Source organism: Parasteatoda tepidariorum, chromosome 2 (genome assembly GCF_982258835.1).
Source record: "Parasteatoda tepidariorum strain Cologne lab strain chromosome 2, Ptep-v5.0, whole genome shotgun sequence".
In the NCBI taxonomy this organism is placed as follows: Eukaryota; Metazoa; Arthropoda; class Arachnida; order Araneae; family Theridiidae; genus Parasteatoda; species Parasteatoda tepidariorum.
The window spans coordinates 20786196-20809582 of record NC_141756.1 but is presented as its reverse complement, the minus strand read 5'-3'; the positions used below and the strand labels follow the sequence as shown (position 1 = coordinate 20809582).

At 27.3% G+C, this 23387-nt stretch overlaps 1 protein-coding gene across 2 annotated transcripts in view; it reads right to left on the bottom strand.

The window, feature by feature from the left end:
- Window positions 1-10391: 10391 nt before the first annotated feature.
- The window catches only part of LOC107437215 (uncharacterized), a 50658-nt gene continuing 37662 nt past the window's right edge, over window positions 10392-23387 (bottom strand). The window contains exons 23-29 of one of the 2 annotated variants that reach the window (XM_087156959.1): window positions 23017-23069; window positions 22830-22935; window positions 21077-21215; window positions 19543-19598; window positions 17873-17979; window positions 15685-15706; window positions 10392-10987 (exon numbers count right to left, since the gene is read on the bottom strand). In XM_087156959.1, coding sequence (XP_087013085.1) covers window positions 10982-10987; window positions 15685-15706; window positions 17873-17979; window positions 19543-19598; window positions 21077-21215; window positions 22830-22935; window positions 23017-23069 — 489 coding nt within the window. In that variant the 3' untranslated portion in view covers window positions 10392-10981. The remainder of the gene's footprint in view (window positions 10988-15684; window positions 15707-17872; window positions 17980-19542; window positions 19599-21076; window positions 21216-22829; window positions 22936-23016; window positions 23070-23387) is intronic. The other variant, XM_087156958.1, reaches the window with a different exon arrangement.

The following is a 23387-nucleotide window of genomic DNA, read 5'->3' as shown; positions in this document are numbered from 1 at the left end:
TGTATTAAAATACAAAAAATACGGAGGGGAAAAAATTGAAATTATTTTTGGGAGAAAAAAAATTTAAAAAATTTAATTTCAGTACCTTCATTTTAAAATGTTACCAGTTTTGAATCTGAGAGTTTGTTTAGAATAATCTGATTTCGTATTTAGAAGCTTTATTTATCGATTTATTTCCTTTCGGATTTAAAGAAAAATTGTGCGAGTTTTAAATTAAATTAAAAAGTAAAAAAAAAAAAAAAAATCATAAGTTTTTGTGCAGATTTTTTTTATTTATTATCTGTTGCAAGTGCTAATTTCATCATAAGTATGTTTGGTTATGCCAAACTTTTCCAATCATAAAAAAACAAACGAAATTTTAGAGACATTTGTTGCATAAATCTGAAGGCTTGATATCAATTATTTTTCTTTAAATTATTTAGATGCTTTAATAATGGTTTTATTCTAATTTTCATTTAATCATTATCATAGAAATTTCAAATTAAACTTAAGCATACAGTCCTCGTATTTAATTTTCGCTACTTAAATATATTTTTTTAATTATATCGCATTTTTGTGTTAATGAACAAAATATTTTCCAATGAACAAATTTTTACAAAGTATTTTTGTAAATATTTTTTATAAGGTATTTTTCTAATTGAAAGTAGTACGAGTTAATAATTTTTTATTTTTAAATCCCTACCATTCGATGAAGAGCCAAGTGTATTTCAGTCAACAACTTTCATATCCTAACCTTGCAATTTTGAATCTAACTCAACAGACAAAGGAACTCTTGAATAATTCGTCTTCGTAAGGAGCTTTTGGCTTTAAATTGACTAACATTTGAACTTTTAACTCTATTTTCATATCATCAGTACAACGATGTGTGTGTGTGTGTATTTTACGTTAACAGTTTCAGTCGATGTAGAATGGAAAAATCATTCAGCCTTCGCTAGGAATCTAATTTTGGTCGCTTGTTTCGAGAGCGAGAGCTTTCTCCGTTAGCTCGATCGTTCTACACTTTTTTAAGGGTCTTGAAAACATATTTATGAAATTTTATTCATTCATTTAACTTTAAGGATTAGCGATGTATTAGTCACTAAAAACTAAAAAATTAATAAATAAATAAGAAATTAAAAAAAGTTTTGTTAGAGTCATCTTTGTAAGGCTGATGGGGAGATCTCCTAAAATTTGAAAAATTCCTTAATTTCCACAAACGACAAAAATACATCAAAATTTTTATTTAAACAACGACAATGTTTTACTACATCTGATTTATTTAATTATTATAAAATCACTGATAGAAATATTTTGCAAAATATTATTTCGAAAGACAAAATTAACATTTAAAAAAAATCAGGAAAAAAAACTGAAAAAAAAGAGTTTATTTAAGATTGCGAGTAGAACTGATACACAAAGTGAAAGGAGCAATTTTTTTTCTTTTAAAGTTATAATAAACCGATCAATTCAGTTCAGTCAAATGAATATTATTTAATTGAAATTCCCCTACAAAACGGATTTTAAAAACTGTCTCCCCAAAGAAGTAAAAGAAAGCTCACTTAAATCAATAAAACACTTTAAATCTAATTTGCGGTTTTAAAACTACAAAATTGTATAAATAATTTTTTTTTTAAATAAGTATCCCCCCCCAAAAAAAATGGCGACATCCCCCCTCTTGATATACTCCTGCTCTTTCTTAAATGTGTTTTAAAAATATGTAAATTATAGGTGATAGAGCTACTCAAATTTTACAGATATTTTGAATAATTGAATAGAAATATTTTCAATTTTCATCTTTAATATACTAATTCAAAAAGGGGACAGTCTTAAGACTCTTTAATCCTTAATTTTAAATTTAAAAAAACTATACTACAGACGTATGTAGTCAAAGCAAAGCTGTAACTGTATGTAAGGCGAAAGAATAGATCTTTCAAAGATTTTTCTTTTTCCCTTCATGAGTTAGAAATGCTTTTTGATTATTAGAAATATTTGTAAAGAGATATGCTTTTTTTTTTTTTTTTTTTTACAAGACCGAGATGCAAATAAATATAAAGAAAATTCAAAAGTCTCATAAATTTTTCTGGATTTTGCTTAACATTATGAAAACTATGGTTGCACAAAATCACTTTCTTTAAATTGACATTTTAGTTGCTACACGAATACTGTTTATAGAGGACGATTGCCTTATTTTCATTTTTTCTTCTTTTCCAATGTCAATGTCCTAAAATTATAAGAGATTATAATCGACGATGTAATTCAAAACTTTCTGATTGTCTTCTTCTCATTAATCGGACACTTATTAGATATAGTAAAGTATGAGCGGGGGGGGGGGGACAAACTCATTTTAAGCAATTCAGATATAATTTTTGTTGCAGCCATCTACTATCCTTAAATTTAACTATAACTAAAATAACAAAACGAAACACAATTTCTAACATTAAAAAGAAATCAAAATTAAAAAAATTTTAAGTCATTATGAAGGCATTTCTTTTTTTTCTTGTTGTGTAACATATTTATCAGATTAAGGTTTAAATATGGTTTTTAAACTGCATGAAACTCGAAAATAATCCTTTTAATTTATTCACCTTTTCACATATTTGTATGCATTATACTTGAATAAATTTTTACTCATATGTTGTGTGTATTGTTATTGTTGAATAATTTTTGTTGTAAAACTATCACCATATTCTTGTCTTCAACTTGAACAATGAGGACTTGGAATTTAATTCTATTTGAGAAGGATCGGACTATTGTAGGAGCCCAAGGGATCATTCTTCTTGAGCTTACAGCTCAGGTAGTTGATTACTTCAAAAAATATTAAAAGCGCAAATATACATTGAAGAAATTAATAAATGTAAAGTAATATTTTTTAAAGTATTTACTGGAACTAAGAAAGATAAGGAAACGTTCGAATTCGCTATTTTAGTGCATGATGTTTTGAGCCAAAAGTAAATATCCGGAAGCGTTTGTTTCTAATCGTCTCCATCTTGTCATATTGTTGTTTTGAGATCGAAAAAACATAAACATCAAACATAAACATTCATCTCTTTATCGATCATTATTTGTTAGTCAGATGTTGATTTTAGTTGTATTTTAAACTTGATCCAAATTAACTACTTTTATTTTAATCTATTTAATTCACATTTTCTAGTATTAATTTATTGAAACTCATCATTTTCCCAACTTAAAGTTACATATCTTTAATAATAACCAGCACTGTGGATTATCAAACAGGAATTGACATGGAAACTGACGATTTATTTCCCGACGAACTTTTAAAATCGCCTCTAGATCTTAATGAAATTTGTGTCGTTTGCAATGAAGAGCTTGCACCTGACGATTTGCAGTCCCACTATCTTGCAAATCACATTACTTTCGCTCCCCATATCTGTCCCATATGCAATAAAGGTTTTAATAGAAAATACTCACTGCATCTTCATTCGTTTACACACACTGGAATGAAACCGCATGTTTGCGATATCTGTGGCAAGAGTTTTGCACAAAAAAGTGATTTAAACAAACATTACGAGCGACATATTGGCATTAAGCGTAATATCTGTGATATTTGCCAGAGGGGTTTCACTCAAAAAAGTGACTTGAAAAAACATTACATGATACACACCGGAAATAAGCCGCATGTGTGTTCCGTCTGCAATAAAAAATTCTCTCAGAGGACTCATTTGGAACATCACCTGTTGGTGCACATTAAAGTTAAGCCTTTTAAATGTAATGCATGCGATAAAAGCTTTTACATGAATCAGAGTTTGAAAAAGCATTTATTGAAGCACATTAATGACCGAGGACACGCCTGCAAGAGATGCGATGAAATTTTTGTTGACAAAGAAGCGTTGCAAGCTCATATGTCAACACATTCAAAAAGGCACATCTGCCAGTTGTGCGAAGAAGATTTACCCTCACCGCAAGATCTCAGAAAACATTACGCCAGCAGTCATTCTGGAGAAGAGCCATTCGCTTGTGACGTGTGTGAAAAACGCTTTTTCTCCCGGGGACGGTTAAACCATCATCTTCTGTCTCATAGTGTTGTAAAACCGCATGCTTGCAATATTTGCAACAAGAGTTTTGCACAGAAGGTTCACTTGCGTGATCATATGATGATCCATACGGGAGAAAAGCCACATACTTGCTACATCTGTAGCAAGAGTTTTATACAGCTGTCCACGCTGCAGAGACATTATGCGACCCATTCGAATGAGAATCACCATGTCTGTAAAGTTTGTGAAAAAACTTATTCTCAGAAAGGTGATTTGAATAAGCATATGTTAACTCATGCCGGTGAATAAAATCTAAATGTGAAAGTTTACTTTATGAGGAAATTATATAAAGTTTTGCCACAAAAGTTTTTGTGCTATTTTCTCTAGTTGTTAGATGCATTTCTCAAACTCTTTAATCTGCATGCCAGATTGAATATGATGTGCAAAAAAAAATTTTATTTTAATGACCAAAGTGAATATTGTTTAAAAGGAATGCTTATTTTAATCACAAAATTGAATAATGATGTACCAAATAATGCTATTTTGTTGGCTAGATTGAGCAATGATGTGCAAAAGTAATGCTTATTTTAATGGCCAGATTATGCTTGATCAAATTGGTCTATAAAATGGAGTAGTTCTGTTTATGTTACTTGGAAAAAATGTGCTAGTGAATGTAAAGAAGATACCATTACATGTATGAAAAAGCTTCTGATTTTGGTTTAGTACATGTTAAAGTGTATTTGATGTATATTAATTCAGGCTATGTAGTATGAATAGAGTGCATTGTATAAGTTTCATTAAATCTTAGGTTACATGGTGTTGATCCATTAACTGGTTCTGTACATAAGCAAATTTCATGCAAAAATTTCCTTGCCAAGTTGATTATCCCAAATAACATGAGAGTAAACCGGTGACAGTGAAAGGGTTACAACAATTTATCACCAGAAAAAAAAAGTTAAAATGACTTTTGTGCGTTAACTAGAAACAAGAGAGCTTACAGGATTTATTCTACAAGACAAATTGTTATTTTTAATTAAATTTTTCTTAATGAGAGGCCGCAAGTCTTAGTGTTCCAAAGTACTAAAGTAATTTTGAAGATCTTTTCATAATACTACGATTGTTGCAATTTTGATGAAAAATACAACAATCACCTAATGAAAATGGCCTGGAATGCGTATTATGAAAAATAATCCTAAATTTATTTTTTGTTGGTGTATTAAATGTGCAATTTATAATAAATAAGTTATATATTTATTTAATAAGTTATATTTAATATTTAGAATTAATTAGTTAACAGTTATAATATTTATAATTGAGATACTTTTAGTTCCTCTGATTAATTATAAATTATGATTTTAATTGTGTTGATAAATTATTTTATAGAATATTAAAAATTGTGCTGAATATTCCATTACTTACTATTCTTATAAGCCAAATAATATATTTTTTTCTAATCATTATAATAAATTTAAAAAGAACAGGAAGGACAAATGCCAAAATTTTAATTGACTATGATATAAAATTTTTAATATATTTATGAAGTGATTTATTTTTTATTGTCTTCATAAATCTAGGGTTATGAGCATAAAGCATATTTGACAATTGATGTATGCTCAAAATTGCTGTATTCTAACAATAGAAGGAGTGTGCATACAAAAAAATTGCAAGTTGTTAATTTTTGTTGTTGTTGATTTTATTTTAATGCAACACTGTTATATTTGACATAATAGGGCTTAAATCCTTGAAATTTTTTGCATACCTGAATGACATTTATACCTACCCAAACATCTTAATAAAAATTATTTACAGAGAGGAAGAAATATAGAAGATTACTAAGTTTTCATTACAATTTAATAAAAAAAAAAAGAGTAAATTAAACTTTTTTATTTTTTTGTATGTTTTGATTTAGACTATTTAGCAATTCATCCAAAGAATTTTGTTGCAACATGCCCCTTCAAACCTTCTATAAAGGTAAAACAAAACAGCAAATAAAATACAAATATTATTGGGAATAAATTATAAAGAACATTTTATGTATTAAACTCTGACATAGTTGAATTTCATTACATATTTGTTACATTGTTAAATTAAAAACATTTATGTTGCTTTTATGTTTGCATTTATGTCCTAAAGTGATTTGATTGGACTTTACAAGAAACAAATGAAATAAAATAAAAATATGACCACCGAGGCCGACGTCTTCAGGGGGTACCGGCCCCGGTAGCCATTAAAAACAAAACCATTTCTATTTGAGGGAGAAGCAAAAGCTTAAAATATCTCCCTCAGTACCCCGATGGTTTTGTATAGAGGTCCAGGAAAAACAAGATACATTCAAAAGGATAAACAAATTACGAAAAGAAAATCAATAAAAATCATCAGAAAATTTAAAACTCACAGTCAAATGGCACAAAAAGAGCAAAACTAAAAAAACTCATTATGTAGCAAAGTATAGACACAAAACTAATAATTTAATAACACTAAACATCTGTATAAGAAAGATACAATAATAAACACACTTTGAAGTTACTCACTAACCTATAAACTTGATCCTATTTCTTTTCTTCAAAATACCTTGAAATTATACCTATCATTAATCATCATTTTAGCGAAGCCCAACAATAGAAAATTGACTCCATAATCATATTAACTTTTTTCACGCATAACAAATCTACTTCTTAACGCACATTCAAAATTCCATTCAAAATAATGCCTACTATAACATTCATTCTACAGAAAGAAAATTTTTTTTCACAAAATTCAATCTTAAAACCAAAATTTAATAATGAAATTTTTGTAGAAAAATAAAACATTCATTATTTTAATACTCTTCTCCTCTCATCTAAGCAAATAAAGATTATAATCACAATGTTCAATATCTACGATGCTTTTAAAAAAAATAATGTCGAGCCAAATCTACCACTACAGATTGCAAACTTTATTGCCCTCCCAAATATCGCCAACTCCACTGTGTAACGTATACTAAGATTACAACTTTATAATATTTAATTTTATAGAGGTGGGATGGCTGGGGAGCACTGAACCATAATTGTGAAAGTCTGAGGACTAATCCTCAGTGACGCATGTAGCTCACCCGGCTTAGGATCGATAAATGCCAGATAGTCTAGGAAATAAATAGGGCCTGTGGGTAATGATGACCCCATTACCACAATAATGCCATTGGTGATGAAATTATGGAACGGAAATTTTAAAAGGTTTAATTTAATTTTTTAAACATAAATTTAAAAAAAAAATTTTTAATCGGTTGAAATAAAGTAAAATTATATTCAGAAAAAAATGAACCATCAAACACTTAAATATTAAACTATCATTAAAAATATAATAGTAATATAATTTTGTTTAAAAATTTAAATTTATGATGAATTTAATCTTCTCTGTTACCGATTTTCCCATTCTGATAAAGTGGCAACTGCATTTTTAAAAAATTTCTGAAGACAATGATATTGTATAATTGGAACAATGCAATTAACATTCATTACTTTGATAAAAACTGAAAACAATTAGTAAATAAGAGTAACAAAAAGTTTAATCTTGCATTATTTTAAGATCATCTGAGCTTTAATAACATAAAGAAATTTTATTTTGAAAAAATGGTTGCAATAATTAAAAACAAAATTGTTTACCATTTTAAAGAATTGTTTTTGATATTAAAGCTAAGTTTTTGGAAATTATGAGTTTAGTGAATTCTATAAGATTTGTTTACAAGTACCTACTAATTTATTTTTATTAAAATTCAGTTTGTTAGCAATTGTCTTAGATGTTATAAAATATTATGTAATGTAATTTAGTGATGCATTTATTATTGATTTTTTAATTCATTTATTTTTATTATTTAGATTATATCTTAAATAATTTTGTGTTCATATTTTTAGAACATTATTTCTTCATATTTAATAATCAGAATACATCCTAGTAAAACAGTTTTGTGTTCATATTTGTAATGTGTTTTCTTTCTTTCATTTTTAATAATCAGATTTTATCTTTATGGAACAGTTTTATTTCTTCTATTTTTAATAATCAGATTCTATCTTAATAAAAGTTTTGTGTTCATATTTTTAATAATTGAGTTTTGTGTTCATATTTCTAATGTGTTTCCTTTCTTTCATTTTAAATAATCAGATTTTATCTTTATGGAATAGTTTTATTTCTTCTATTTTTAATATTCAGATTCTATCTTAAAAAAACAGTTTTGTGTTCACATTTTAAATAATTGGATTATATCTTAATAAAATGACTTTGTGTATGCATTTTTAATGTATCTTTCATGTGTTTTTAATAGTTGTATTTTAATAACTATGTTTTTTTTTTCATTATTTTTTAATTCAAAATATTATTCAAATTTTTTAAGAGAACAATTATTTTCGTAGTTCTGAATTCTCTAAGCTGCCACAATTTAAAATAGGCCTAATTTTGGATTTTAATTGTTTCTAATAGATAAAAAAAAATCCTAGCTTTTTATTTATTTATTTAAAAAATCTTTTGCTTGAAGGAAAATTAAAATGCTTCTATTTCTTTACCTTAAACTCGGAGAGATTTTATTTTATACTTCCTAAAAAACCTGATTTTTTATAACAACAGATAAATATTTTTAATATTTATAATCATCATTAACTTTTTAAGAATTTTTTTTTTTCCTGTTAGATGTGTTCTTATTTTTAGAATATTTTTAAATTGTTGAATTTTTTCATATTGAAAATTAGTCGAATTTTCATTTTCAACAAAGTAGTTCGATACAGTAACATGCTTTCAAGAATTAGCTGTGATTTTTACTGTGATTTCGCAGCGTGTTAATATATCTAATAATGGGCAAATAGATTTTTTTAAAAATATGAAACTTCTTTTTAAAAAATTACTAATTTGGTTTTTCCTACTAAACAAAAATGTTGAGATTTTTTTAAAAATTTATTAATAATATAGCATTGGAGTAACTTTAAGTTATGAATGGTTTTCATTTTTTCAAAAATGTGGCTTTCCTTCTTATTACCATTTTACACCATTTTCATTATCAGCTTGGAGGATAGGTAAAACTCAAACTAATGGTCATGAACAACTGTTACAAAAATCACAGCAGTTATTTCACATGCCGACAGCCTACGAAAAATAGCACCTTAAGAAACCTTTTTCTATGCCTACTCGGATTTTTAGACAAATTTTTGATTTTAATTGTCTTGATCTTTTATTGCAATTAAAACATTTTTTGATGTTAGATTAGAATATCATTCAAAAGCGCTATACCTTTTAAAAAAAAAAGTTGAAAATAAAGGCATTGATTTATTATGTTAGATTTTTAAATCATTTCTAAAAATTTTTTATCCTAAATGTACAGCAATAAAATTACGTTGAAAAATCCTCATAAACGTAAATTACGAAAAGATATTTATTGAAAATCTAAAAACAGATAAATTTTTAATATAAATGTCACTACCTTTCAAAGAATGCTGGTTGTAGAATTGTAATAGTATATTTTTGCCTGAAAAAATTTATTAAAATTCTAGAATAATGGCAACTATATTTTCCCGCAGCAGAGTAAATAAACAGCTTCAGTTTATTTTTGAAAATTAAATAAAGAGGATAAAAAACATTCATCTTTACCTGTTTGACCCATGATTTTGGTCATAAAAATAGGGCCACAACCTCTTAAAGAATATACTACAAGAAATCTGAGGCTTTAAAGTAAAATATGTATACTTTTATGTATGTAGACAATTTACTGTGAAATCTGTATGGAACAGTGAAACCTCCAGGAAAGACCACCTCTATGTAGCGACCACCTCTATTTATGACCACTTTTTAGAGGCACAGAATTTTTTCCATAGACTTAGTTTTGTATTGAAGAACAGACCATTAAAATCTACCGGGCAATGACACTTAACTAAACCTAGAATATACAGTACAGAACCCATTATCTGGAAATCAGAAAACCGGAAAACAAAAAAACCGCAACAAAATTCGATAAATTTTCCTGCCATTTAAAAAAAATAATTTTTTTTCCTCATAAAATTTTAGGATTTTTCTTTCTTTTTTGAAAGATGTTCACCTTACCATCATTTTGGAAATAATCATTAGTGTATTACTTCATCGTTTTTTCTTCTTTTTAAGATTATTTCCAAAAAAAAAATTTTTTTTTTTTAGTTGGGTTTAACAATAAAAAAAACGGCTTTTTGTAGCGATTCAGAAAACCGGAAAAATCAGTTATCCGGAATAGCGTTGGTCCCGATCGTTCCGGATAATCGGTTCCCTACTGTATTTTGGACATTTACCAAAGCGACTATGTGATTGTCAACATTCACCGGTTGAACTCAACAACCACCAATTTTGGCCATTCACAGTAACATACATATTTTTGTGCTCAGCAGATTATTTTTTTAAACAAACACAGGAGATTAAAAAAAAAAATACAACTTTAGTCACAAAAAATAGTTTATTCACTCAGAATTAAAACATTTATAAATAAAGAGCTCTTTGTAAAATATCAACATTTTTTAAAATTGTAAAATATAGCAACCACAAAAGGCAAGCAAACTACCTCTCCGATAGAATATCTACAGGTTATAAGAATTATTTATAATTACATTTGTACAAGTGTGAAAGAGAGTCCATAAAACCTACATTACTACATAATTTATATACCATTGTTATATCTGAATGATATCAAAAAGAGTTGAGCATTACAGAGTTCATTGGAAAAAAAAAGTTTTTCAAATACTGAGAATGGAAAGGCATTTTAATAATCACAGCTAAAATAAATTAATAGTCTAAAAGCTAAAATAAGTTAATATTCTTCTTCTTCGTTACAGTCTAGAGTCCAATGCCCAAACACTTCACAGTTATTACAATAAGGACGCTCTTCTAGCTTTCGAACACCTTGCGGGACGAGATTTGGAACCTCGCCATCGTCGATGTAAGATTCTTGTTTGGGGCAATCATCAGTGTCGTGCAAGTCAAACATATCACATATATCGCAGAAGAGTCTTGGAGGAATTTTCTTTACTTCATTTCTAATATGGAAAACGCATTTCGGTTAGTATATATAGATAATACTGGATACATATTTCATATTTGAAATTAACATATTTAAAAAGTTAACCAATATAGTGATCATTATATATTGAATAAATTTACAGTGAATACATATTTCTTATTGGAAATCGGCGTATTTAAAAATTTAGTTATTATTAAAATCATTCTACAAAAATTGACAAAGTAGCCAATTGCCACATTTCATGCGTGAAGTAAACATACTTAAAAAGTTACTCAATATAGTAATCATTCTGTATTGAATATGTTTATTGTGGATATATATTTTATACTTGGAATCGAGACATTTAAAAAGTTACTCAATACAGTGATTATTCTATATTGAATAAGTTTATAGGGGATACATATATTTCATATTTGAAATTAGCATGTTTGAAAAGTTAGCCATTTCAAAAATCATTCTACACAAATTATAAAGAGATATTCAAGTAGAAATATATTTCATACTTGAGATCAGCATATTTTTAAAAATAAAAATCATTTTAAAAAGCATTTTATGATGGTTGTTAATGTTAATAGAAGTCTATATTTCATATGTAATAAGCATAATTAAAAAAATTAGCCATTTAAAAAAATCATTCTACATAGATTGTTAAAGTTAGTGAATACACATTTCATACTTAAAATGGGCATATTTAAAAAATCAACTAATTTAAATAATTCTATGGGGTTGTAGGGAAAGTTAGAGCTGAGTTTGAAAGAAAATTAACAAGACCAGATGAAGCAGATTTATAAAATCAGATATTTGCTAAAAAATATAAAATGTGATTTATTCCATTTAGAAATTACTAGTGTCTTTCAAATTTAACTTTAAAAAATCCCACTCGAGTTTAAAACCTAAACTATTAGCATTTTCAAAAATTAGAGATGTTCTTAATAACTACTCGTGCATTTTTACTTCTTTATTAAAATATTAAAAATCAGTAAGAACATTTAAAGGAATAAAGAAAATTTTAAATAAATATATTTTACTTCACAATTGTTATCACACAGAATAATTTTAAAGGCACAATACCATTCTTTTCAATATCGAAATCCAATTTGCAATTAGCAGGCTGCTAATGATGTCTAAACTTAATTTGGCTTTGCTTAAAGTACATAAGAAAAAAATGACATTTTTTTTTTAAATAAGAAAACATCAAGTATTTAATAAAAACAACGCTCTTCACAACATTAAAATATCTATAAAATAAAATTAATAAAAAAATCATTAGTCCTGTTCCTTTGCTGCTAAGGCAACTAGAACACATTTTTTACTGTCAGAATTTAATATGTCATGCAACGTAAATTAATAGTTATCTTGGTAGCACCCTCTGGTGGAATAGTTACAACATATTCAATTTAGGTTATGAGCAAACCTGTATACAGACAAAGTTACAATCAAGTTCAGGCTTGGAAAAAACAACCATTTGCACCATATGACACATAATTTTTTTTTATCTAGTTTATTCTTGCCAGTTTATGACGTCATTTAAGGTATGGCTTGGCTTATTTTTTCAAAATTATGTATTTGCAATATCAAATGTTTCCATTGACAATGTTCCTTATGTACTGCATAATCAATATAATTTTTATTTGACAAAATTTTGGCCTATTTGGCCTTGATATCGATTTCAAATCTGCCTTATGGCCTGAACACCCATCCCAGGCAATTATTCACTTCTTGGTTTTCAGAAGAATTCTTTTTCCAACACTGCTAAAGTACTTCACTTCGATCTACCATTACTACTTAAACTACATTAATTGCTTTAACATAGTTTATAGATTATGTATTTTAAGCACTTACTTAATTGCAAGACATGAAAGATATTTTCATAAATCATTTTCTTTTTAAAGTGAGAACAAATGGTTCTTTTGGCATAAAAAATCTAAAGGAGATAATAGGCATTAACTTTATTTCAAACAGTAATTTCCTGTATTTTAACTAATATGTTTGCATATTTGTTTTGATAACAACGAAATTATCTAATTGAAAAGTTTACTTCATAGTATAAGCAAAAATAAGGTAGCCACGATTTTCTAACAAGCAATTGACAAGATTGATTTCCAAGAAAAAAACTTAAAAACATCATATAACTGAATAAAGCTGATAGATTTCTCCATTATTAAATACCATTAAGAAAGTTTAATAATTTAGGTTACATGTTTAATTTTTCATACAATTGATAGTAACAATTTTTCATACAAAAAGATAAATTTAGATAGGAGAGTGAATTTAAACATGCTATCGAAATATAATCCTAATTTAGGCTAACATGTTTGCTTATTTGTTTTGATAACAACAAAATTACTTGTTTGAAAATTTTACATCATAAGTTAAGCAAGAATAAGCTAGTCATGGTTTTCTAATCAGCAAATGACAAGACTGATTTTCAAGAAAAAACATGTCAACATCATAAAATTGATAGACCACTTCTTCATTATTTCATACCATTAAAAAAGGTTAATTATTTAAGTTATATGTTTAATTTTTCACACAATTGCTAATAACATTTTTCATATAAAAAGATAAATTGAGATAGAACAGTGCTGTCAAACATGCCATCAAATATAATCCTAAAATGTAAGGGAAGGTAATACTTAGGAAATAAAAAAAATTTATCCATGCTGAGATCACACATTCAACATGCACACATGAAAACTAACATTAAACATATTGTGAAAATTTTTGATTAAGCAACATTCCATGCTGTTACACATTACATTTACTGCTGCCATCACAAAATTAATGCAATAATAATATAATACTAAGAGTAAGAATGAATAGAAATTTGATAAGTTATCAAAATTTCAAAAAAACTTTAAAATTCATAGTAAGTTATTTAACTAAATGTCATAGAGTTTTAGATTTTCCTTTCTCCAGAAATTTAGGAAAAAAAATTCGAGCTACTTTAGGTCTTAATTTAAAAACAAGTTGTGTCAGTTTTGGAGTAAAAACAATAGATTAATTTGAGAAATATGGTATTAGATATGTACAGTAATTTCTGGTACATAGGCCGTGGCCTACCTGTGTTTAAAAGTTCAATTGTCACAATGTGCTGCCTATACCGGGAATTTATGTGTAAAACAGATGTCTACAGAAAATATTCAGAAATTACGAACCTACTTCGGAATGTTTGCTCTGAAAACGTTTTTTTCTTCTTATATTTATTAAAATATGGGGTGATAAAAGAAGTTTTCGATTGACAAAAAACCGTATGATGTCATCTACAAATGGGGTTACAAATTCCGATTTGTGACATAAGAATAATTTAACTAATAAGCTATATTTTTTATGCTCTTCTTCTCATTTATATTTCCTTTGTAAATATTTTATTTTCAGATTGTAATAAAACAAGAAATTTTTTTTTTTTAATTCTATGCATTAATCCAATTTCTGCAGGTACTTTTAGCTGCTTTTCTTCTGTGTATACAATATAAAAGAAATAAAATTAAAAAAAAAAACTTCTGTATTAAATAAAAACGCTTAAGAAAAATAAATCAAGGGAGAACATAAATTGATACTGATCAGTCAATTGATTAATATAAGAACAGTTAGAGTATGGCCGAAGAAAAAAAATTACATTAAAAAAAAAACACAAAAAAATAGAAAGAAAAAGGAAACTAGGTTTTGCGAAACAAATTCCAGTATTGAGTACTAAATACGAAAAAAAAAAAAGGAACAAGACTTCAGCCTATTAATGATTTTTAATCAAAACATTTGCTTCAGTCTCAGAAATAAAATTTATTCATTCCTCATTGAAATGAATAATTTATTTTATTTTCTCTTAAAAGTATGTTTGCTTTTTTTAAAAAAATAGTTTTGATGATGAACTACAATGTTTGATTTATTCCAAAAGTGAAGAATCTGATTTTGATGAATTTGATTAAATATGAGATCTTCAAAGATAAATAAAAAGATGGTGATTTATTTTCATTTTGTGATTAATTTATTTTTTATCATGTACACATTCTTAAGTTATGATTCTGATTGGTAATATATGTTTATTGTGAAAGTATTCTTAATTCCTTCTTTTTATAATAAGTGTATATAAATAAAAAGATGTATCAATAATAACTGCGTTCTAGGTATAGATTTTATGTTTGAAAGATTATTGTTTTTTAAGTGTATTTTCCCGCATTTCATACCTAATAAGATTCGACGTCGCGACTGATGTGGTGCCCACTATTCCACATTTATAAAAATGTTTCTTTCTTTTAACTGTGAATAACTTTTCTTTAATTTCAAACTTTAATTAAGTATTTGGAAAGGGAAATATAACCGGATTTATAAGTAGTACTTCTTATCATTATAATTGAGTAAATCTAGTGACATTTCATACTTTATATTATGGTAGTAAATAAAAAACAGAATTGCGGCCTATACAGGTGTGTGGCCTATATGCTAATTAAAATTTTTCGGGATGTTTTTCACTGGTGCGACATGTCTACCAGAAATTATTGTAAGTGATTCTTTATCAAATTTACAATTTGTTAATATTTAATTTGTTTTCAAAAAAATTTTCTACTGAAGGCTTGAACTTGAACAAAGACATTAATAACAAAAAATAATATTCAAGCTTACATCGAAAGCAAAAAGCTTTAAATTAAATTTTTATAATTCAAATAAGAACTTATATCGCAGTAAATTATCATAAATAGGCAAAGGTGAAATTACCTGATACTGCAACATCCTATTACTTTGGTTAGCATTAGTAATAGGAAAAATCAGGCTTAATTTTTCAAATTATTTAACAAAACAGCATTTTTAATAACAGCTCTATGGTGAAAAATGTATTTGCAAGATTAAAAAAAATCACAAATTAAGTACCTATTTACAAAAATCCATTATTTTCTAAAATAGATTATTATTATTGATTTAAACAAAGAAACCAAAATTAAGAATAACATTTATTAAATAACATTAGATTACATTAAAATTAATATTATTAATATTTTGTTTTTACTTTTTATAAATATTTTGCTTAATTATATATAGTAAACATATATATAATTAAAATTGAGGTGTCTTTCCACCCTGACCTCCCGGTTGCTGTCAACAAACAAAATGATCACCCTGCTGTTCTTAAACAAGCAGCACTTGAGAGAATCTACACTATCCCAACGGAGGCTGCTCAAGTATATACGGATGGAAACAAGGACGAAGACAATCACGCCGGGAGTGGGATCTTCATCAAAACTCAGATGAGCGAAATTAAGAGCCAGAAAAGGAATCACGACCACTGTTCCGTTTTTAGGAGCGAGCTTATCGCCATTGATGATGATGGACTTGCCTCAATACTGTCTCTTTCAATTCCGAAAGAGATTTGGATCCTTACCGACAGTAGAAGCGCGCACTTGGGTAGCTGGCACAGAGTGAGGGACAATACTAGCACGAACATCCTTTATAAACTTTTACACTTCTCCAAATATTGTCGAATTCACGTACAATGGATACCTTCACACGGAGATATATCAGGCAATGAAATGGCAGATAGTCTAGCCAAGGCAGGTGCAGCTGAGGCCACTGCGCCTCCAGTGTCTCTTGCCTTCTCAGAGCTCTTCTCCATTGCTAAAGCCAAAAATAAATCAGCATGGCTCACTCCACCCAGTCACAATTGGTACCAGGGTACCAGACCGGGTAGCTGTTTGACAGCTGACAAAGACCGCCAGTCTCAAACTGCCACCACATGTCTCCGCTGTGGACACCTGAAATCACTGAGGTACTCTGAAGGAGAAAAGTGTTTTGCCTCTGTACCACATGCTCTTCGGCCCAGGCATCCCCTGAACATCTACTGAACTGCCTCGGTCTTTTAAAACAAGACCTTATAGAAAGACCCTTACTTGTTTTAGACTTTTTGAAGGTGAACAAACTCATGGACCTTATCTAGCTAGGCTAGAAATTGGGATTTGAAAGAAGATAACTAAAATTAAATACCGTTAACTGTGAATACTTTGCCATCCTTTTAAAAAAGAATACTGGTTGGCAAACAGCAGTTACTCAAATGACTGAGCGTGAAAAATAATTAGAGCTGATAGTTGCAATGTTGGAAAAAGTGAGGAAAGAGATTTTCCATTCTGAGATAATTTATCAAAGAGAATTTAATCAAGTCATTAAGTGATTGTGAGTAAGCAATTTGAGTACCTTAACAACTTTGATGTGTGAAGTTTGCAAAAGATATCTGGTAAATTTTTGTTTAATTAGGCAATTTTTGCCCAAGATCTGTAGGAAAATGAGAGTTATTTTTTCATTAGCATGAGAATATATTTAAATATAAATCTATAAGTTTACCCCCAAGAGTAGACATTATTTTCTTCTCCCCAACTGCTGTAGAAGCATAAAAAAAAAAAATTTTGGAAAAATTTGGAAAAGTTACTCAAGGTTGATAGTAACTAAAGCTAATTTTTTTTTTTTTTTTTTCATTTATTGACTGAGAATAAAATAACTTTTATTTAGAAGTGTTAACAATAAATAAAAATAAATAAAATAAACAGAAATAAAACTAGGTTTACAAGGAAACTTCTTAAGACATACTTAGTAGTTAAAAAAAGTTTCTAGTAAATTATAAGGGAATAAAGTTTACATAATTTCAAAACTAACATTCTATAGAAAAGATACACAGAAAAACTACTGCAATTCGGGAAATATAACATATATAAATAAAGATCTGCTCGATTTTATGCATAGATATAACCAAGTCGATCAGCTTTTAAAGATATTGTTAATTTAACAAAAATCTGTGATAAGCAGCAGATGAAATAAAATACTAAATCAATACTAATAAAAATCAGACATTCTATTTTTAACAAAAGTCACTCCTAACCTAATTAATCAAACAGTATAATGTCCTAAGTTAATTACTTACAGATTTAAATCACTGTGCTCGATAGGATTTTTGAACAATTCATTCTCTCTGCTCAATTCTTCATTCTTTTGTTTCATATCAACAATTATGGAGTTCAAAAAGTCAATCTGTTTTAAAAGAAACAATGTAATTAATTTTAATTTTGAACTTGAATTAATAATGATATTTTTATTCAACATTTAAGGTTTTAGAGTTTTAAATGCTATAGCTTGAAATTTTCACAGTAAGCTTGGAAAAAAAAAATCAATGTATTTTCTTTGCCAAATAATGAAATTAGTTTTCATTAATTAATAACTCAAGTAGCAGTCATTACACACATAAAAAATTATCATTTTATAAGCAGATCAACATAATGATTATATCTTAATGGTTGAAGGGATTAATTTTAAATATATATTATATTTGCTGATGACCTGCTTAGAACTCCTTACAAAAAGATAGCATTTTATAACTAATTTTTTTAAAAAAGAAAATTACCAAAATTTAAAAGAAAATTGCAAATTTATATCTATAAAAAAACTATAATTTTGAATAAAGGGTCTTCATAAATAAGATTTTTTGTGCTTTAAGAAAGGAGCCTTCTATAAATTTTGTCCAGCACTTGATTAAAACCAGCGTTAAGTCTTGATTACCTTGCAACAAAATCAGAGTTTGGTCCATTTGTTCATCTTTTAACGGGATGAAGTTTTCGTCATGTATATCATTATAAACCATTGAATTTGTTTAAACATTTGTGTAGACGATATCAAACAGCTGCCCACATCACAACAGAGCTACCTTTTATTTTGATTCAATAGTTACAAAAGATTAAACCATGCCAGCAATATAGCAAATCAGGAACATTAAGACTAAAAAATTTTTCACAGTAAACATAAGTTTTGGCCATAAATTTTGATTAACAACATTAATGAATGATCTTAAATGTGTTATTTTTGCAGCTAGGATTTTGCTTTTAATTGTCGTTTAGATGTCTACAATTTTTTATAACATTTCATACTGCTCTAAAGGTAACAGGATATTGCAGTTAACGTTTCAAATTTATTAATACTTAATTGATGATGTAATGTTCACAGTCAGAAGTTAGCTACGACGGAGACTTGCTTTTTTTTTTTCTCTTTTTGTAAAATATAGGATTAAACAAAAAATTGTAAAATACATAACTCGACAAAATAAGTATTTTAGACACATCAATTCTTTCAGTAATTTATCTTTTACTCAAGGCACACTCTGAAGAAGCAAGAATTTTTTATTTTTCTTTCTATAACTTTTGTCTGAAAGCTATATTAAAAGCAACAAAAAGAAAAAGACTCATTCAAAACTTTGAATAAGCAAATCAAGATATGCAGAAAGACAATTTCAAGTTATTGAACACATTTGTCAAGTTTATCACAAGTAAAAGTAGTAAAACGGTCTCAAACTTTTTTTCAGCTTTTAACACACACCACTAAACTACGGCAAAATACCTAGCTTTTTAAAGCTATCTTTTAATAGGCATAGCAAGATTGCCAAAAACCAACACAGATGACACCAAATGATGGACAGCACCAAAGCTGGTACCCTTTTCTCTTCTTTCAATAAATAACTAATCCAAAGCATTATTATTTTGCTATAATCATATTCATACAAAATATGTGTATGCTATAATGTACATTTAAGTTCGCAATATTTACCTGACTCAGTAAAGATTCGTGTTCTTCTGAATCCATTTGATTAGAATCAACAGCAGCTAAAAAGAACAATTTTTAATGGTTACAAGAAACAAGGTATTAAATTATAAGATGAAGTTGAAAAACAAAAATTTTTTATGCAAACAAGAAACAAGATAATATTAAATTTTAAAAAGGATATATATTTCCAATATTTTGCACAAAATATTGGCAAAACGATTTTTCCCTTTTTGTTTTTGACTAAACAGTGATTTAAAATTATGTGCCATAAGTTACTCAAATTCTCTTTGTCAACAACTGTCCACTATATTTCACCTAGAAAACTTCAAGAGCATAGATTTTATAACTACTTTGCTTAAATTGCAAAACTCTGAACTGAAACAAATCTTTTAATTTAAATGTTATAATTAAAACTACATTCTTACATATGATTATTTTGTTTTAAAAATAGCTTTTTTTTAAAAAACAAAATAGCTTTTTTTGCAATTAACAGTTTTCTAGCTAGTTTTCAGGTATTTTGAATTTTAAAAAAAACACCAATAATGCAAAAATTGGCAAGTCATAAGCATTCTATCCACTTTTGTGGTGATTCACATTTATAGTCAATGTTTAAAATGCATCAAAAATGTCATATATAAATTTTTTCACCCTATCTAAAAACCAGTCGCAATTGAAATTCTTTAGCGAAAAGTTGTACAGTTGATATTTTGTTTCCTATTGCTTTAAGAAAAATCCAATTACTAATTGAATAATAACGATTTTTGTTAGAGTTTTGATTTGTTCTATTATTTTGTCAAAAAAAAAAAAAAAAAACATTCCCGACCTCTTAATTAAAGTTCATTTGGATATTTTTTATTATTAGTTTCTTTTCTCCTATTTTTCCATTTAATAAGGTGCTGTGATTAATCAATACCAAAAAACTGCAGATTTTTTTACACATTCAAAGAGTATTGTGACTAATTCTGAAGTTGTTGTACTTCAGATACTAATTTAAATTGAAAATATTTTTTGTCGTAGAACAGAATCACAATCAATTTCAAAAGTTACATCAATGTCATTGGTTTTAATAATAACAAATTATAGAGAGCTGTTTCGAAATTGTAAAAGAAAACACTGTTTGTCACTCTTTGACTAATAAAACTGGTAATTTTATCTGAGTTTATAAAAGTTTTTCTAACAATTGAAGTTCCTTTTAAAACTTAAATATAGATATTAATTGGAAAATTAAAAATCGTTAAAACCAAAAATTATGAAAAGTTATACATCTATAAAAATATAATAACTTTATTTTAAGGTAAGCCATAAAATTTAGTATATAAAAACAAAAAATACAAATATAAATAACATCCTGTACATATTACAATCTATTTTTTAAAAGTGAAAAAAAATTTTAAAAAAAACTAATTTTGTAAAAAAAACTTTCAAATCTTACAAAAAAATAATTTGAGTAAATAAGTATGCATACTATTTTTTTAAAAAAAAAAAATTTTCGGAAAAAGAAAAGTTTAGAAGAAGAGAAAAAACTAATAAAACCAACCTGTTTTACTAGAGAGATTGTCATTTGAAGAAGGCTTCATATCAGCTTTTAACTTCAAAAGCTTATTGTCCTCTTCTAAAGATTTAATTCTAGATTTAAGTTGTTCCGTAGAATCATTTCCTTTTTGCAAAATAAGCATCTAAATTTTGAAATAATAAAATTAACTAAAATTAAATTAAATCTTACATTCTTAATATTATATTATTTAAAAAATCAAATTTTGCTTTCAATACGAATTGTTTACATATTTTGAATTTTGTTATACTTTTATTTTTTAACTACACTTCGAATTTTTTATATGTTTTATGTTCAGTAAGTTTCCTCAAAGCTGGTTTAACACAAGAAAATGTCAAAAGGTAATCTAGGATAAATAGTCAAGCCTTAATACTTATCAAAATGATCATGGATAACAAACGATTTAATTTGAAGAATGTTTGACAATTTTTAATTACATAAAAAAATTAATAATAATCTTTTTAAAAACAGTTCAACTAAATAACTGTAATAGAAAATACATTTCGTAATAAAGAAAAAATCTCTTATATGAATTATAAATCATAAAAGAAAATCTTAAATCTACCTATGATTTTCAGCTTCTAGTGATCAAATTGTTAGTCATTTTATCCTTAAACTTGTTAAAAGACAAAATTTTGTTTGCTGCACAAAATGCTACTATTAACACAATTTTTTAATATTACTTTAGTATTTTGTCTAGAAAGAGAGACTGTCTCATACTTTAATAGATTTACGTGTGATGCTGTTTTTGCAATACTTCGTCTGAGATTCTCCCTTGTCAACTGTTCTACTTTGACAGAAAATCCCACAAATTTTTCTTCTTTTTTTCTTTTATATTTTAAGCAATAATTTTTTTTGCTGTACTGAAAATTTTTTAAGAAAATAATAAATGACAGTTTAAAAAAATGACGTTTTAAAGCCATAAAACACATGCAGGTAGTATTTCACAAAAGTTTTACAGATTATCCATGTAATTCATTTGTTTTTAAACTCCCACACTCCACACAATTTAATGATCCGCTTGACTTTTAATTTTACCATGAAATATGAAATTAAACCCAGATATCACGAACTTGATAGAAAACACTGAAAATTTCATAAAAATGAAAATTTAGGATTTTGACTTTAGTCAAAACACTATAAACACTTTAGTCAAAATAATAACTGTGATGATAGCATGAAACTAATTATTAGGAATCACATAAATTATTTATTTACATACAGTTTACATTTTGCAACTGTACAAAACTTAAATTTTTTGCTAGAGTGCTCAAATTATCTCCTTAATTAGGTTCTGTAACTGTGTAAAAACATCCAAACTCTTTTTTCCGTCACTGAACTTTTGCTTTCCTGAGCTTCTTTCTCTTCAAAAGAAAATATTTTAAGAAAGCGAGGGTTGGCAAAACATAAATGCTTAATGGGCTACTGGTGCTGGTCTAAGAAACAACCCTAAAAATGATCCAATGAAATGCCTTCACAATTTTGACCCTCTGCAGAATCTTTGTCCGCTGACTGACCACTGCCAGTAATGCTTGATTTTGGTCATTCATTGGGAACTGTAGACAATAACTTACAATCAGTCCACTGTTGGACACAAAGAGAACCAATTGTTTTAACTGGTCTTATAAATTATAATGCAAAAAAAGGAAAACGAAATTTACCGTTGTTATTATGTAATATATGATTTGAGTTTTACATTTTTTAAAGAAATAAACATCAACTTGAGTTATTAACAAACCTGTTCTTTTAAAGATAAACATTCAGCTTCTTTTTCTTTAAATATGTTTTGAGTATTACTAAGAGATTCCTCTGCACATTGTTTTTGCACCTCCACTTGCTCCAATCTGGAAAATGAACATAAATTTAAATAGTCAACAAATAAGTTTTTTTTTTTGTTTTTTTTTTGTGAGACATGGAAAACTTACTTTTTAGACTTTTCTTTTATAGCTGCTTCAGATTCCTCAACTTTTTTTGCTAACTTTAAATAAAAAAGAATTAAAATGTAATTAATTTAAAATTTAAAACAAAGATAGGAGAAAAATGGAAGAAAATGAATAGATTTTACTACACTGTTAGGGATAGGTTAATGAACTTCCAGAGGTGCTTTTGAACATAGGTGTGGTATGCAAATTTCCCATATTGTGGGGGAGAGCTCAAATTACTAATGGAATATACATGCATGCATGCATACATACATATTCCAATAGTATGTATGCATAGGGGTGATAGATTTTAAAATTAAATCTCAAAAACAAAGGACAATGAAATAAAGTGTATGAGAAGGAATTTAGAACAA